General features: G+C 31.0%; 3 protein-coding genes across 5 annotated transcripts; 2 read left to right on the forward strand and 1 right to left on the reverse strand.

Moving 5' to 3' along the window:
* The first annotated feature begins 995 nt into the window (after positions 1-995).
* Positions 996-12,398, forward strand: LOC130901102 (ecdysone 20-monooxygenase). 3 transcript variants are annotated; one of them, XM_057812201.1, is made up of 6 exons: positions 4,091-4,262; positions 4,507-4,566; positions 6,267-6,699; positions 9,710-10,007; positions 10,129-10,343; positions 10,398-12,398. In XM_057812201.1, the coding sequence occupies exons 3-6, from the start codon at positions 6,267-6,269 to the stop codon at positions 10,922-10,924; spliced, it is 1,473 nt and encodes a 490-aa protein (XP_057668184.1). In that variant the 5' UTR covers positions 4,091-4,262; positions 4,507-4,566; the 3' UTR covers positions 10,925-12,398. The 3 variants fall into 3 exon arrangements, with proteins under 3 accessions (XP_057668185.1, XP_057668183.1, XP_057668184.1); XM_057812202.1 differs by lacking the exons at positions 4,091-4,262; positions 4,507-4,566 and adding an exon at positions 996-1,243; XM_057812200.1 differs by lacking the exon at positions 4,507-4,566 and having other exon boundaries at positions 4,019-4,262.
* Positions 12,399-12,927: 529 nt separating this feature from the next.
* Positions 12,928-17,926, reverse strand: LOC130901101 (kanadaptin). Its single transcript, XM_057812198.1, has 10 exons — positions 17,585-17,926; positions 17,341-17,533; positions 17,117-17,255; positions 16,180-16,396; positions 15,956-16,105; positions 15,719-15,889; positions 15,512-15,666; positions 14,812-15,229; positions 13,567-13,800; positions 12,928-13,487 (listed from the first exon to the last, which is right to left on the reverse strand). Exons 1-10 carry the CDS (start codon positions 17,841-17,843, stop codon positions 12,991-12,993), a joined length of 2,433 nt encoding a protein of 810 aa, XP_057668181.1. The 5' UTR covers positions 17,844-17,926; the 3' UTR covers positions 12,928-12,990.
* On the forward strand, positions 16,457-17,308 carry LOC130901103 (uncharacterized). The gene is made up of 2 exons (XM_057812203.1): positions 16,457-16,713; positions 16,767-17,308. Exons 1-2 carry the CDS (start codon positions 16,528-16,530, stop codon positions 17,106-17,108), a joined length of 528 nt encoding a protein of 175 aa, XP_057668186.1. The 5' UTR covers positions 16,457-16,527; the 3' UTR covers positions 17,109-17,308.
* Positions 17,927-18,052: the final 126 nt, after the last annotated feature.

Genomic DNA, 18,052 nt, shown 5'->3' on the forward strand with positions numbered 1-18,052 from the left:
TCTAACCATTAACCGTTATTTTGGAATTTTTATTGATTTTCCTCGTTTCATTCGTTATTTCAACTGTTTTTATGCTAATTTTCATTTTTTTGGAGCTAGTTTTCGAAATTCTTATTCAATTATAGAGATGAGTCAAATTTTGAATAACCATTAACCGTTATTTCGGAGTTTTAATTAATTATCGTTTCATTAGTTAATTTAACTGAAGTTACGCTAATTTTATTAGTTTTTCAAGTTTTGATTCAAGTATAGAGATGGGCCTCATTTTAAACAACTTCGAAACTGTTATTTTTTATTCATACTCATTTTCATCCATTTTTTTATTATTATAATTGGTTTTACGCTCATTTCCTTATATTTTCAATCAATATAAAGATAGTTTGTCCATTTTTAATCGGTTTCAACATGTTTTCATACAATTTTCAATTAAATACCTCATTTTTCCGTAACAATAAAGTTTCTTTCTAGAGCTAATTTGTTTTTCATCATTTCACTAAAATCTTTTCGATTTTCCTAAGTTTTCTCCATTTAAATATTAAATTTTTTCTTTTCTACAAAACTGTTTCATTCAATTTTCTTCATTCTACTTCATTTCCACTAATATTTTCTTAATTTTGATCAGTTCCTATCAATTCTAATTACTTTAATTACATATCAAATCGATTTTATTATTTTTTTTTTCTACTTATGAATACTTTTTCATTAAACTTCTATTTTCCATATACTTTTTCGATAATTTCAATTTCTTTAATTTCCAACTAATTCTTCTCGTTCATTTTCACTCTTACCATTTTTTTTTCTACACCCTATATACGTCAAATAAAACATCATCGATTTATTATGAATAACGTGAGGAATACCTCCCCCTGTATACTAAATAATAGTTGTCGGGGGTGGTAACGTAAACCGCAATAATGAGGCTCCCTTTATATAGAAAAATAAATTACGTAGGAAAAAAAAATAAACGCAAACGAAAAGGAAAAACAGTCGATTACAATCAAACGCATTCCGACAATGTGTTCAGTTTGAGCTGGTCAAACTTCCGTTTTAAATGAGTCTCTCATAACTACGGCTGGGTATTGAACTATCCTCCATCGACTTGGCAGATTCTTAGATCAAATAAAATCTATCTCGTCATCATCATCGTGTGAAATGATGAGTGTTGTTGGCCGGTTGTGAAACTGTGATATCGTGTGTTTTTTTTACGAGAAAGGCGAAACGTTTGCATTTTTCTCCGTTGCAGGTTAGTGACGTCGTTTTTCAGCAGATTAATACTTTTTTTGTTGCGAATTGTTCGATTTGAATTTCGAGAAATCCAATTGACCGTTCAATACAAATAGTTTTACATCGAATACTACCTATATATATATATATATATATATATATATATATATATATATATATATATATATATATATATATATATATATATATATATATCTAAATATATTATACGGAATACGGAATTATTTACGTACCGTAATATAATATTTACGATTACAACTTTGACGAGCTGGAGCTCCTCATCTATTCGAAAAAAAAAAAAACAAAACAATTCATTTAATCGATTATTTTGATTTGACGAGTTTTCAAATTATCTAACAGACAGTTTTCTATAATAATATATAATTTTCATATTTTTTTGATAATTGAAATAATTAACAAAATTATTTACCCGATGATAGTATTAGTTAAAGAGCTAGAGCTCCTTGAAATTCAGATTACAATTTACTTTTTATATTTTTCTTCGATTCATATCCCCGAAACGTTTGTAGACGAATTTTGACGTTGGAAAACAGAAATTTTGAATATTTGATGAGCTAAAACTCGTCAATTACGCCAAATATGTTGTAATATTTGATATATTCCAGCATGTATTATCTTTTATTCATTCTATGATATATTTACTAGTGGTAAGTGAAAATTTTTGATGTTTGAGGAATTAGAGCTCGTCAATTACGTTAAATACGTAAGAATTTTTGATATATTTCTGTTCTGATTGATTCTATGTTTAATTATATAGTTCGCCAAAATTCATTATTATTGAATTCCGAATCCTACGTCACTATTTGATAAGTTTCGTTGTAAGAAATGAGAATTTTTTATGTTTGAGGAGTTAGAGCTCGTCAATTATATTAAATACGTAAAAGCATTTTGTTATATTCCTGTACCGATTCCATTATATTTATTCTACGATGAATTCTAAAGTTTTACGTTGATATTGGTATTAATTGAGGAGCTAGTGATCGCCAAAATTGATTATTATTGAATTACGATTCCTACGTCACTATTTGATGAGTTTCGCTGCGTGAAATGAAAATTTTTGATATTTCAGCAGTAAAAGCTCAACATTTACGTTAATACATAAAAATCTTTGATATATTCTTGTACTGATTCCATTATAGCCATTCTATGATGAATTCTATAGTTTTACTTATTAATGGTAGTAGTTGAAGAGCTAGAGCTCCTAAATTCCATAGTTTTACGTTGAAATTGGTAATAGTTGAAGAGCTAGAGCTGGCTAAAATTGAATATTTTTGAATCTCGATTCATACGTCATTATTTGATGGGTTTCGTTGTGGGAAATGAGAATTTTTGATGTTTGAGGAGTTAGAGCTCGTCTATTATATTAAATACGTAAAAATCGTTGATGTATTCCGGTACTGATTCCATTATATTCGTTTTACTTAATAATGGTAGTAGTTGAAGAGCTAGAGCTCCTAAAATTTATAACTTGAACTTCATTTTTTAATTATTGACGAATTCGATTCGTCGTAAATTGGAAATTGACGAATTAGAAGTACAGATAAATGAAATTTATATTTCAAAAATTATTTTGGAACGTTTCGATGTAAATTTTCTCTTTTTTTACCACACCCTATCTAAGAAGTCAGAGGACATCAAACAAAAACATAATTATTACCAAAACACGTTTTATGTCATATAAAAAAAATTTTTTTTTTCGTCATTATACGAATATTTCGAAAGATAAACTCGTGACCCTATTTATCTTAATGATATTTATCCAAAAAATATACAATTTTTAATTATAGAAATAAATTTGATTTTTAATAGACGATGTTAGATGGTGCAAAAAAGAAATAAATGAAAAAATTCCCAAATTATTCTATATAAAAAATACGCCACTGGATTTGAATATATGAAAATTCTTTTAGTTTAATTACGGTACTGGTTTTGGTTAAAAAATTTCGAATGTTTGACTACGCCACTGAATTTATATTTCATGCAAATATATGATGACGCCACTGAATTTGGTTGAAGAAATGCCAAATGGTTGAGCACGCCACTGGATTTATATTCCTTCCGAATGTTTGACGACGCCAATGAATTTGGTTGAAGAAATGCCGAATGTTTGACTACGCCCTTGGTTTTATATTTTATCCAAATATTTGACGACGCCACTGGATTTGGTTGAAGATATACCAAACGGTTAACTACGCCACTGGATTTATATTTCATGCAAATATATGACGACGCCACTGGATTTGGTTGAAGAAATGCCGAATGTTTGACTACGCCCTTGGTTTTATATTTTATCCAAATATTTGATGACGCCACTGGATTTGGTTGAAGAAATGCCAAATGGTTGAGCACGCCACTGGATTTATATTCCTTCCGAATGTTTGACGACGCCAATGAATTTGGTTGAAGAAATGCCGAATGGTTGACTACGCCACTGGATTCATATTTTATCCAAATATTTGACGACGCTACTGGATTTGGTTGAAGAAATGCCAAATGGTTTAGCACGCCACTGGATTCATATTTTATCCAAATATTTGACGACGCTACTGGATTTGGTTGAAGATATACTAAACGGTTGACTACGCCACTGGATTTATATTTCATGCAAATATTTGACGACACTACTGAATTTGGTTGAAGAAATGCCGAATGGTTGGCTACGCCACTGGATTTATATTCCTTTCGAATGTTTGACGACGCCACTGAATTTGATGGAAGAAATTCTGAATGGTTACTACGCCACTGGATTTTTATTGTATGCAACTATTTGCCTACGCCACTGGATTCGACTGTCAAATATTTATAGGAACAATCGAATAAAATTTTTATTTCACGGTGTTTACGAAAATTAGGGTTGATATATCCCGGTGGCTTGGTCCACCCAGTACGATTTGACTCCCCTATCAAAATCCTGACGAGATTGGAGATAAGACAGCTTCATTCATAGTAATTGTCAAGTTTTACTTCAGTGTTCCGTCCGAGTTACCGGCGTCAAGGTTAGTAACGAAACAAAAAGTTTACATTTTTTTTTCTTTTATTTTTTTTTCCATTTCAAAGCTAAAAGAAAACACGCGTCGAATTTTTTTGTTTTCGAGGATACTACGTGTGCATTCTAGATAAACAGTAGAAAATTTTCTATTCTGAGACGAGTGGCATTGTGTTCCGAATCTAGATAACTTTTTGTTGTGTCTGGTTGTAATTTTTTTTTTTTTTTGAAAGATAGTGATAAGGAAGTTTCAGGTTCTTGGTACGTTTTGCCTCGATAACGATCTCTAACAAAAGACGACATTTTACAGAAAAGTGAGTAGCTTCTTTCAAGTTCAAATATTCATTTTGAATAATAAAAATTTATTATTATTTTAAAAACATTATTTATAAATAAAGCATCTCAAAAACGTACACACATTTAACTATAGAATATAAATAATCCAATCAACTATTTATTATACAGTGCGTGTAATCTTTATGGAATTATTTCGATATTAAAAAATGAAAATCCTCTTCGTATTTTTTTGATACCCAGTTTTCACGTACTGGTGGCAGAAAGGCTGCGGAGAGATTTGTGTACGGTTACCTAGGAAACTCTCGACCCCTTTCTAACTGTTTTCCAATATTTCCGCACGCTTTAAATCTATTTTAGATTCTGCGCGTTGGGGTAATTCCTCAAATCGTATCCAGAATTTTTGAAATATTCAATAAACTTCTAAATGCATTTTTTTAACGACAAGTGGTTGTTTTATCTAAACTATATATACTGAGTGTTACGTTTTTAGAGATACGTTCAATATTTTAGTTGTTCTAACTTTCATTGGAATTAATTTTAATTTCGTATGAATGAATTGTGTTCACAAAGAAAATTAAAAATAGGGTTAGGGCAAATAGGAAAGGTTAGGAGAAGAAGAAGAAAGTAAAAAAGAGAGAACGAGAGGAAGAAATTTTGTTTTTTTTTATTTTAAAGGTTAAGTATAGGGTCAGGGTGCTATACAGAAAGTGAAAAGAAAAAAAAAAGAGATAACTAAATCATGAGAGGAAATTTTCCAATTTTGAGATGCAAAAGGGGCTTAAAGTGAATAGGAGAGGAATATAAAAATGTAGAAGAAGGAGAAAGTGACCAAAAATAGTAGGGGATGAAAAAATAAATATATCTTTAAATTTGAAGGATAAATATAGTGATAATAGGGGTGGGAGATGGCTAGAAACAAAAGAAAAAGAAAAGAGAAGAAGACAAAGAGAGAGAGAAGTAAAACAAGTGATAATATTTTCCAATCTGAATATTAAAAAGAGGGTTAGGGCGAATAGGAGAAGAACAGAGAAGGGTAGAAGAAGGAGAAAGTGACAAAAGGGAGAAGGGGCAAAACTGTGATTTTTTTTAAATTCAAATGTTAAAAATAGAGTCGAGAGGAGAGAGAGAGAGAGAGAGAGAGAGAGAGAGAGAGAGAAGAGAAAGGAAAAAGAACAGAAAGTGAGAGAAGTCGATCATATTATCTAATTTTAAGGTTAGGAGAAAAATAGCGAGGAGAAAAAGGAAAGAGTTTTTTTAAAATTAATATATTAAAACATAATCGGGAGGAATGGAAGAGAGCTCTAAAAAGAGGGAAAAAAGAAGAAGAAAAAGAAAAAAAGAAAAGACAAAAGGGGAATAGAGAGAGAGAGAAGTAGAAAGTTCAGAAGACGAATAAGAGTAGAATAGAAAGGGAAACAGAGAAGAAGAGTTGGATTTTTCAATTAGAACGTCCGAATTAGGTTTAGAAGAAGGGCGAAAGGATGTAAATGGGATAAAAGAGAATAATCTCGCGGTTCAGTGAAATGGGGAGGGATAGAGAGATAGAAAGAAAGGAATTACGTTCTGTTTAGAATTTCTAGGTTAGAAATAGGTTTAGGATGAATAAGATAAAAAAGGCGGTGACGTATAAGACGAAAGAGGAAGTTGCAGAAATATGGGAGAATTAAATGGAAGGGGTTTTTTTGGATTGTTAAATTTTTTTGAATGTTTGTTTCAGATGATAAACGAAATCATATTTTCGTTCAGCACTTTCAATTACATCTTCGTCATCGTAGCTTTCATATTATTCGGTTATGGACCGCCTTGGTGGAATCGTAAAAATATAGATTGTCTACGAAATAACGTACATGATATACCGGGGCCTTTATCGTTACCCTTCCTCGGAACGAGGTGGATGTTTACCTTCGGAGGTTATAGTTTCGGGAAAATCCACGAATTTTACGTGGAAATGTACGAAAAATACGGACCGATAGTGAAAGAAGAAGCGCTTTTTAATATTCCGGTTATAAGCGTTTATGAAAAAATCGATATCGAGAAAGTTTTCAAAAGCACCGGGAAATATCCGATACGACCTCCTACGGAGGCAGTAGTAGAATACAGAAGGAGCAGACCAGATAGATACGCCAGTACCGGACTAGTCAACGAACAAGGTAAGTACAAGTGTCTCAAAAAATGTTTGTCGCGTGTTTAAATACTTAGCCCGTTGCTCTCCAGGCATTTATTTTCCTTTTAAATGTACCCGGGAAGTCAATTTGTTGGCTTACAATTCAGATTCGACATAATCCCACAGGAAAAAAATCTATAGCTGTTGAATCCGGGACTGCGTGGAAGCCAACTTATATCACTTCTTTTGGAGATCAATTTGCTAGGAAAACGTGTTTTGTCCATGTTCTCAGCATTTTTACGGTAAAGGCACATGTTTATGCTAATGTGGACGATTTCTGAACTGGTTGCACTCCAGTGGCGGCCATTTTGATAAAAATGAGCTCATGGCAAAACAAGATGGTGGTAAACGTTGAAATCGCTCAAATTTGAAATGCGAATGATCTATGCCCGTTTAAAGCTACAATACGCTTCCGAATAGACAAATCAAGCTCGTCACGAACACTATTTCTAGAAGAGTTTGCAAGCCCAGAGTTCTCATCAAACTTCTGGACCCATTTTCCAATTAATCGGGCGCCTGGCGGATCATTTAAGTGACGAACAATGTGCTAGAGTCGCCGAATAACCGTTTTGGTAAAACTCACGCGCGAACAACGCACGATGCGCTATCGATTGACATATCTCCCGCGCCCCTCCGGATATATGCGATCACGCAATAAGAAATAACCTCAAAGTTGACGTTCTTTTAGCATTTTTCTATGATCCACTCTGTTTATAATTATTTTAAGTGGATTGTTTAAATAAAAATGTTTACAATTTGTCTGGAGGTTGTTAGATTTTAAAAATATTCTTTATTCGTGTTCGCCCTTTATCTCTCTGAGTAAATATTACAACAACAATTATAACAGCAATCTATTATTAGTATTTATGTTGAAAAATATGACAAACACAAACAGATAAGTTTATTTTAAAAAAAAATGTACGTCATATCACTCCGGCATACATAAAACATAATATAATATATCCGGAAATACTGGTATAATTTTAACATGTTTTAAAACCATCGGCGGCTCGTTATCTTGATAAAAAGAAGAAGAAACAAAAACAAACGTCACGATGTAAACATAAAGTTATCGATGTATCTATAATTATTAAATTCTTCTTTTTCGTAGAGGAGCGTTTCAACTGAACTATCTTGAAGGTAAGGATTAGCTGTGTTTCTTCTTTTTTATTATATCGATCAGAACTTTCCGTGTTACGTCTTTTTTATATACATATTTTTCGATTAATATAATCTAATAAATAAAGCATATTATGAATATATATTGGAAATATGAATAAAAGTAACTCTTCTTCTTAAGGTTAGGAAGGCCTCAGCTGCCAGGGCTATTCGGCCTGTTTTTTAGTGACTTATCTGACTTCCAATCTATTTATGGTTCATTTTTGATTTTATTTACACTTGCTTATACTAATTAGTATTATAATTTAACGTTTGAAGCATTTAAACATTTGTCAAACACTAAACTCTTATTTTTTGTTTTGGTCAATTGACGTATGCAATTTGTTATTTGATATAGTTAATGTATTAGTGTTGAAATTACCTACAGATCTTTGATAAACTAATATTCTTATTTGTTTGACATCAACTCTACGTCTGATTTTGTTTATGATTGTATAATTCTCATTTTTTCAAGAGTCTTGTGAAAACTAAAGTATCTTGAGGCTTCGTAAACTTTAGTTTGGTTTCTCTTTTTTATTGTATAAGAACGTTCCGTTGTACGTCAATCGTAGTTTCTTCTTTTTTATAGTATCAATAAGAAAGTTCCGTGTCACATCTTCTATTAACGTTTACGTCAATCATTTGACATGTACTCTCTATGATCTATGTTTAATTTTTTTTATAATTACATAATTCTTCTTTTTTATTATATCGATAAGAACGTTCCGTTGTACGTCTTTTATTTCCGTTTACGTCAATCGTCGTTTCTTCTTTTTTATTGTATCAACAAGAAAGTTCCGTGTCACATCTTCTATTAACGTTTACGTCAATCATTTGACATGTACTCTCTATGATCTATGTTTAATTTTTTTTATAATTACATAATTCTTTTTTATTGTATCGATAAGAACGTTCCGTTGTACGTCTTTTATTTCCGTTTACCTCAATCGTCGTTTCTTCTTTTTTATAGTAACAATAAGAAAGTTCCGCATCTTCTATTGACGTTTACGTCAATCTTTTTACGTTTACTCTCTATGATCTATGTTTAATTTTGTTTATAATTACATAATTCTTCTATCTTATTGTATCGATAAGAACTTTCCGTTATCCGTCTTTTATTTCCTTTTACGTCAATCGTTGTTTCTTCTTTTTTATAGTATCAATAAGAAAGTTCAGCGTCACATTTTCTATTGACGTTTACGTCAATCATTTGACATATACTCATGATCTATGTTTAATTTTGTTTATTATTGCATAACTCTTCTTTTTTATTGTATCGATAAGAACGTTCCGTTGTACGTACGTAAGAAAATTTCGTGTTACGTCTTTTATTGACGTTTATATCAATCATTTGTTATATAATCGCTTTGATCTATGTTCAATTTTGTTTATAATTGCATAAATCTTTTTTAATAAGACTTGTATGAACCGAATTTTATTGGGCCCTCATAGAAATTAGTTGTTATTCTTTTTTTATTGTATCAATAAAAAAGTTCCGTGCCACGTCTTCTATTGACGTTTACGTCAATCATTTGACATATACTCTCTATGATCCACGTTTAGTTTTTTTTCTTTTTTAAAAAGACTTCTACGAACTGAACTTTGTCGAGACGTCATAAAAAATTAGCAGGAATTCTTCTTTTTTATTTTATTCTAAAGAACGTTGTACGTCTTTTATTGCAGTAAACGTCAATCGTTGTTTCTTCTTTTTTGCATTGATAAGAATGTTCCGTGCTGCGTTACTTACTGACGTTTATGTCAATTGTTTGACATAAAATTGTTTCGATTTTATGATCGATAATAACGGTCTACTCGAATGAATGTTGTTTGTGTTTCAGGAACGATTTGGCATCATCTGAGAACATCTTTGACAACTAATATAACGAGTCCGAAAACAATATACGGTTTCTTGCCACAAATGCAAGTTATAACTGAAGATTTTTGTAATTTGATTAAACAGAAACGTCAAAATGACAGTTTAATCGCGGATTTGGACGAAATCGTCAATAAAATGGGGTTAGAAACATCTTGCGCTTTGGTATTAGGTCGGAGATTGGGATTTATGTTGCCCGGAGAGGAATCCGAGATCGCTAAGATGCTAGCAGAGGCTATACATCAAAATTTCATCGCTATAAGGTGAGATAATTAGTTCCACGTCAATTTTTTTCGGAATTAGTAACCGAAATTGATTTATTTAAGGTGGAAATAGAAATTAAAATAATTTTTCGTATATCCCCTGTATTATTTCGCGTTATAGGGACACTTATTTCGGTTTACCGATATGGAAATTCTTCAAAACGTCCGCCTATAAACGGCTAGCCGAAAGCGAGGAAACAATCTACAATATAGCTTCGGAATTGATCCGAAACGTCGAAGATTCGACCAAAGAGAGCGCCATATTCCAATCCGTCCTCAACGCCAACATAGACGAGAGAGAAAAAACCGCCGCCATCGTAGATTTCATAGCCGCCGGTAAGTTATAATCATTTTTTTTTTAATACTAAAACTAATCTTTCGTCTTCCCAGGTATTCACACGTTAAAAAACAGCCTCGTTTTTTTACTGTACCTCGTAGCTAAACACCCCGGTACGCAGGAGAAGATCCTCGAAGATTCGTCGGGGGCGTATTTGAAAGCTTGCGTCATGGAAAGTTTCCGCGTTCTACCGACAGCTAATTGTTTAGCGAGAATAACCGAAGAGGATCTCGAATTGTCGGGTTACAAAGTGAAAGCGGGAAGCGTCGTCATTTGTCAAACGGGCGTCGCGTGCCGAAACGAAAAATATTTTCCGAACGCTTCGGAATTCCGACCGGAAAGATGGTTGAAAGATCAGAAAAATTACACGTTGAATAATTCGCCGTTTTTGGTGAGTCCGTTCGGTATAGGGAGGAGAATATGTCCGGGGAAAAGGTTTATCGAACATGTTCTGCCTATTATCGTCGAAAATATCGTTAAAAATTTCGAAATCGAAATTGTCCGACCTATGGAATTGCAATTCGAATTTTTGTTATCGCCTAAAGGTCCAACGGCGATGATATTCAAAGATAGAGTTTGATCTAACTGTACATATCCAATTATTTAGTTCAAATATTAGTGAGAGGGATTAAATTTAAGGGAAACTCGAGACTGAATCCATTCCAGCTTTAGACATAACCACAAAAACGTTTCTGAATTTTTCTTTGGGTTTAGGGAATTTTTAATGAACCGGCAACTATGTAAACGAATCTCCTTGTAACTAGTATTATCATAAAATGATACAAAAACAATGGTTTAACCTGTATAACGCGAATACTGAGAAAATAATTCAAAAAAAGAAATAACTTTTCAGTTATCCTGAATTAGTTATTTCTAATGGGACATCCTGTATATTTTTTATAGTTTATAGCAACTTTCAAACGATTCCTATAGAAAATATGAGGTTTCTTAACATCTAGCAAACTCTGGTTGGTTACATAACACATTTTTAAATGATGTCCCCTTTTTCGATGAGATACACCATACACTTTCGATTAAGACTCCTTAAAATGTTTCACCCTGCTTTTTTCGATGAGACACGCCGTATATTCCGCTTAGTTTGATAGTATAAGCAATTTCCAAACGATTTCTGTGGAAAAAGCAACGTTTTCGAACATTTCACAGACGTTAAGTTAAATGATACACTTTTGAATAAGATCCTTAAAACGTGCCACCATTTTTTTTGTTGGTGACGGCAAATTTCAATGTTCCTCAACACCTTACAACTCCTTTAACCTATGTGGACACCCTGTAAATACTTTATTGATGTTAAAATGATCGATCTTAAGGGAAACATAACCTAATAATAAAAAGAACCAATTTTGGAAAATTGATCAGGAAGATCAGGAAGTTAAAAAATATTTGAGAAGTAGAAAAACTTAAAATTTCATATTAACGAAAATATTTAATTGAATCCAATGTTTTCACAATTTCATCATTATACAATAAATTATCAAAGATTGATTATTATAATAACTAATTATTTCAAAAAAACTTACAGGTGGTGAATATTTACATAGTTAACTAAGTTTTTATTAAGAAAATAAGTTTTTCACTTAAAATATGAATAATAAATATACTTGTTGTCGTTTTTTTAAGCTCATCTGTCATTTGTCAATGTCAAATAATAATTTATCATTGACAAAAATTTTAATCTGATAAATAATTATTCTATGTTACATGTCACTGTCAATTTCTTCAATTGCAATTTTGTGCTGTCACTGTTTTTGAATTTGGGTTATGTACTAGTTATAAAATTTTGTTAAATTTTCTAAAAAAAAATGAATATGTTGATCTGTGAATTGGTTATTATCATTTATTAATATATTATTTGTTCTGCGTATTAAACAGTTGCAGTGATGTTTTTTACTCTAGTGTTTATGGTACATTTGAACTACTTATAGTTTAGTTTATTTTGGAAGATTTTAAAATGCGATAATTATGAAAAAAATCGTGTATTTTTTCATGTTATAGTTTATCAGATGTAAAAAAATCATTAAATGGTTTGTATTATACCCAATTGATTTTATTTATAGACATTTAATATGAGAATATTGAAAAATACTGAATTTATTTATAAAAAGTGAAATTTCTAGTCTCAAAATCATGAATACACAAGATTTGTTGTGTATTGGGTGTTGTGTAACAGGGTGAATCAAAGTTTGTTTTCAAACGATCTAATATGAAATGTCAGTTTTTAAACTGCAGATATATAAGTGAAAAATCACCAATAATTATTTATCTAAAAGAATTTTGTTATAAAATGTACAAAAATTAGCTACTAAATCACCAAAATTTGAGATGAATAAAGATAAAAGAAGAACATTGTTGGTTAAAGAGTTTCTTTTCACTTATTTGATAAGAAATTCAAAGAAAAGTTTTTCAATCAATTTTGATGGAAAATATCAAAAATTAACCATTAAAATCAATAACTTACCTTTATCCTAGTTGTTTTATGTCTACACCACTGATTTCCTATTATAGGTCACTCTGTTTGAACTCATTTGAACAAAAATTTTTCAAAGTTTAAAAACAAAATACAACTCACCTGCATCATTTAATATACTCAATTTCAGGTTATAACACACTATCACTTAAACATACATTTCAATACCCTAATTTATCGTTCAAACTGGTCCTTCCATCTCCAGATTGGTCTTTAGGAGGCACCCACATGTCATAATTTTCCCTCGATGAATCTTCCTCATACTCTTTCTGCTTTTCTTGCTCTTGTTTTTCTTTTTTGTGCTGCATGCGCTTTTGGTTCTTCCTTTTCCTTCTGTCATCATTATCCTGGTTCTTTTCTTGGGGTTTTACATCAAAAATTGTTTTGATTTCGCTTCCCATCTTTTTCAATTCGCTTAATACTTTGAATTTTTGATCGGTCATGGCGTTCAGTTCGTCGAATATCCTGTTCAGTTCAGACCAAGCTCTGTGTTCTAATTTTTTATCAGAGGTCGGGACGTGTTTCAAGTCCTCCAACAATTTGACGACCTTGTCGTTTTTGGCTGACAAGGTTTTCAAATCTACCAGCATTCGGTCTTCATTTGTTGCCAGATCTTTAATTGTATCCAAGATTTTTAAAAGTTTATCTTGATATTCACCTGAAATGATAATATAATCATAGTTCACCTTCGACAGACTTAATTTGAGAGAAAATACTAAATGAAAATGCTTACTTACTAGTACAAGATGGGAAATTTGTCTTCAAAAGTCTATCAAATTCTTTAAATGTCATAGTATTTTCTAAAATTTTTAATATTAACGAATTAGTGTTAGTAGATGCTTGATCGGATGAAGTAGAGCTAGAAGAAGCTTGTATTTCATCATTGTTTTCGTTACGTTCTATTTCTGTGACGGTTGTAGTGGATTCTTCATGTCCACTATTGATTTCTGTAGTTTTTTCATCAATTTTATCTATAAAAATTTGAATTTACCTCGGGATATAATAAAACCACAATAAAAAATGTATAAAAAGTACATGATAGGAAAAAAGGTTCAATTAACTATTTTTTAATTTGTTTGATCTATGTAAAGTTGATAATTTTCTTCTAAGTTTTTTGCATATATCTAACTAAATTACATAAAACATTTTTATACAATGTTTCTTAACACCTAAAATTTCTTTTTTTCAATGTACACTTAGTTATATAGGCAATTTCAAACTATTTCCATTGATTAAGCAACTTCTCTGACAATTTAGCAGATTCAGGGTAAGTTTAGTGATACTTTCAAATAACATTCCTTAATTATTATCAGCTTCCTTTTTTCTGTCAAACACACTGTATATTTCGCATAGCTTGTTTTCGATTGGATAATTTTCATGGATAAAGCAACGTATCTGAACATTTAGCACATTCAGGTCAAATTGCATGTTGATAATAAATAAGACGATTTATTTCCTAAATTTAGTTAATAAAAAAAACTAGAAAGCTTTAAAAAATTAATAAGCTAAAATACACTTTTACAAATATTTTACAATACAATAAAAATAATTTACAATAGACTACCAACACTAAACAGGCTTTAGCATAAAAAAACAAAGCTTAACCTCAAAACGCGAATATTTATTCTCCTGTCAATTGTGTTATTGAAAAATAATCCCCAGTAGTTGTTTCAAATCATCTGTCAACGTCATATTCTAAACCCTTTATATATTCCGTGCTAGATGTCACTGGCAAGTTATTAAATTGTAGTTACATACTAAATGTTATTGTTTTCTAAATTTAAATTAACATTTTGAATGTTAAAAAAAAACATATTAAATGAATTTTCTTATGGATTAATATATATGTAAAAAGTTATTATATATATATATATATATATATATATATATATATATATATAATATTTTTTGGTGAATTAAATGGATACGAGTACTTATTTTCATAATTACTTAGATAAAAACATAATAAATTATAAACTTACCCTCTATATCGTCTTCTTCGTCATCTAAATCGTTATTTTCACTTAAATCACAATTTGATTTCTGTTCCATTTTGAATTGGATCTTCCTCCGCTTCCCGAACAAAGGTAAGGATTTATTAGTTGAATCCTTACTTGTGCTTGGGGCATCTTTGATAATTAGGGGTGGTAAATTCGCGGGTCTAACCAAATTTATCAATTTCACAATTTTAGTTTGTTCCAATTTAAGATTGCTTAATTCCGTTCTTAATTTAGATATTGAACGTTTATCAATATTTGATTCATTTAGTATCTTCATATAACTATCCAAAGAATCTTCGTCGTTATTTTGATTGTTTTCAGATTCTATTTTAGCACGGATCGACGATATTCGAGTTTCAAGGTCTTTTATCGAATTTGCTATTGATTTTTCTTTCTCCACCTGTAAAATAAAAATATTGATCCAATAACTATTTCCATTTATTTAAAAATACGATATACATGGTATAATATTAAAATAGATGGTAGGAAAACCATAAAACCTCAATAATTATTGAATTTTTACACTCAAGAGGAAATAAAATATAAAATTTTATTATTTGAAGTAGTGTTAATCAAAGATTAACACTTACTACTTTTAAATAAATATAATGTAATATTAGGAACCTAAATTAGAGAAATTTTGGTACCTATTTTGAGGGGCAACTTCCAAAAGTTTTCTTACCAAACTTTCGTATGTTTCTACTTTCTGAGGCGCTTTTGCGTTCATTCTTTTCTCACGTTTCTTCTCTATGGTACCGGTTCTATCCAAGAAAGTATCTTCATCACTGTCATAATAATCATTGTCTTCCCAATTTTTACTTTTCCTCTTGCGCGATTCTACAAGTACCAAAAATAAAAAATAATTTCAAATATATTAAACGATATATACCATGAGTTGCTTGACGTAGTACTCCGTATCTATCCAGTATCCTGCAAGCTTCCAGAGCACATTGTACAACTGCTTCTTTCTTTTTACCCTTGTGAAGTACCTCTGCGACTATATTACGCCCCATTTCGTCGTCCACTGGTAATTCTACTTTACAAATAAACTGACCCATACCTGAAAAAGAAAATTCGTAAATTTAATTAGTTTCAATAAAATTATAGAGTAATTTTATAAATAAACCTTGTTCCTCGCATTTATATTCCAATTCTAGCCCCTCTCGTTCGAAAAATCCTCTAAGAGCCTTTTTGGGGTCGTCTAAATAAAGTTCTTCGTTGTTACTTTGAGCATAGGGGTTTTCGGATAGATCTGTTTCTTCATCTGCATCTTCACCTGAAAATAATAACTGAGGATAGTACAGTATTGAATTTCATTTCAAATGTATTGTAGAAATATTGAAAACATACCCAATCCCCAATCAACTCCTCTTTCTTCATCTCTTCTTTTCTTTTCCTCGACTTCCTTTTGTATCCTTAGTGCTTCTTCTTCACGTTTTCGTATTTCTTCTGCTCTTTTTTCCTTCAATTCAGTAACTGTTAATTCGGATTCTTCCTCTTCGTCACATTCAGGTCCTACTAATATATAAGATCTTGTGCTACAACCTAATTTTAATATATGTCCCACCTACAAAGGTAAAACGTTTCTTTAGAGAAAAATCTATTATGTTTCCATAGAGATATTGATAAAACTGTCATTTAATGACAAATCAATTTATATTTTCTGCGAGCGTTTCTGACAAAATTAAATCATAAAAAATGGATGCAGTTGATGAAAAACTTATAAAAGAATGTCTCAACGAAGCTAAGCAGTCCACATCTAATCAAAACGATTTAGGTAATGAAAAAAAATCCCTACAGGAAATCCAAGAGATATTTGCGAAAACGGAAGCAATGAAATCAGTGGCTAAAGAAAAAAATGAAGAACTAGAGAATCAATTCAAGGTAAAATTGACTGTTTAATTGTTATAGATTTTTAATCATTCTAATAATTGAAGGATCTCAGAAGAAAATTGAATTCAAGCTCTGAATACCTACAAAGGATAAAGAAAAATATCGAAAACATCAAGTTTTCTTATCAAAAGAATGTAATTGAATCACAGAAAAAATTCGACCCGGCAACTGCGGCTGCAAACAGTAAATTCGAATCTAGAGACGACTTAACTCAATACATGGAAGATATTCGTAGAAAAATCGACGACTTACACAATAAAATGATGGTTCAAAAAGAAAAACAGCAGAGGGTTACCGAAAGTTATGAAGAAGCGTTTGACGGGATCGTTGAAAGTCTACAACAAATAGAATCCGGTTCCTACAGCAGTAATAATTTGCTGGGTTGATTATTTACCTGTATTCGAACAAAAACTTTCGGTTTGAGGCGGTTTTTGTTCAAAAAAGTACCGTGGGTGCTATCTAAATCGTAGATGTAAAAACCAGTACCGTCTTTTTGTGAAGGTTCTTTTCTGTACTGAAGGATCGCGTGGTAACTGAAACGCACAATTATACACAATTTTTTAAATTAAATACATTTTTAAATGAATTAATTTCTTTATTTTACTGTTAATTGAATACCGAGATATTGTTGGGTGTTCCATGGAAATGTCACAATGTAAAAGTCTTCCAAAAATCCAATAAGGTTTGCTCATCAAGTTGATGTTTTCTATAATTGAACCATTTTTTAGCACATCAAATGAATAATCTTTTCCGATACTAACAGGGATACCCGACCAAATTGGTTCATTGTACGGTAAGGGAAAGCTTTGGGCTAAAAATACGTTATAAATAAAACTGTAGTAAAAACTGTTGATAAATCTACCTTCCTTCAATTGTATTTCTTCAGTTTTTCCCATAATTACATTACTAGAAGTAGATTGCAGTTCATTTTCTGTTTCATTTAAACGTAATTCTTGCGTTTTTTTATAATTGGTATCAAATGTATCATGTTTATCAGAACATAATTTCTTAGGTAATTTACCGATTTTTCCTATTAGGATAGGTTTTTTGAAAACCTTATCGAATTTTTCATCATCTTGAGGTTCCTGTGAAATTTCTTTACTGTCTTCGGTATTTTCCATTTTACATTAAACATTTATTAATTCGTATAGGTTATATAAAATATATTATTTATTTTCAAGTTGTCAATGTCAAATCTAATCTCAGCCACACCACCTTAACCACAATAAAAATAACTATTTCATCCATATTTGTTCCTGATTTTGGAAATTTTGAAGGAATAAATCACATAACTAATATATTTTGAACATCTATTAAAATAAAAATTGCT

This window comes from Diorhabda carinulata, chromosome X (assembly GCF_026250575.1).
Source record: "Diorhabda carinulata isolate Delta chromosome X, icDioCari1.1, whole genome shotgun sequence".
In the NCBI taxonomy this organism is placed as follows: Eukaryota; Metazoa; Arthropoda; class Insecta; order Coleoptera; family Chrysomelidae; genus Diorhabda; species Diorhabda carinulata.

What these genes read in the sequence shown, in the direction of transcription:
- LOC130901101 (XM_057812198.1), bottom strand. Translation starts at nt 17,843, where the DNA reads ATGGAAAATACCGAAGACAGTAAAGAAATTTCACAGGAACCTCAAGAT. An exon ending in GAACACCCAACAATATCTCG is followed by an intron (nt 17,256 to 17,340) that starts GTATTCAATTAA and finishes TGTGCGTTTCAG; the next exon opens with TTACCACGCGATCCTTCAGT. An exon ending in TAGAAACATACGAAAGTTTG is followed by an intron (nt 15,230 to 15,511) that starts GTAAGAAAACTT and finishes TTTATTTTACAG; the next exon opens with GTGGAGAAAGAAAAATCAAT.
- LOC130901103 (XM_057812203.1), top strand. Translation starts at nt 16,528, where the DNA reads ATGGATGCAGTTGATGAAAAACTTATAAAAGAATGTCTCAACGAAGCT. An exon ending in AACTAGAGAATCAATTCAAG is followed by an intron (nt 16,714 to 16,766) that starts GTAAAATTGACT and finishes TAATAATTGAAG; the next exon opens with GATCTCAGAAGAAAATTGAA.
- LOC130901102 (XM_057812202.1), top strand. Translation starts at nt 6,267, where the DNA reads ATGATAAACGAAATCATATTTTCGTTCAGCACTTTCAATTACATCTTC. An exon ending in CAAAATTTCATCGCTATAAG is followed by an intron (nt 10,008 to 10,128) that starts GTGAGATAATTA and finishes TTCGCGTTATAG; the next exon opens with GGACACTTATTTCGGTTTAC. An exon ending in CGTAGATTTCATAGCCGCCG is followed by an intron (nt 10,344 to 10,397) that starts GTAAGTTATAAT and finishes TCGTCTTCCCAG; the next exon opens with GTATTCACACGTTAAAAAAC.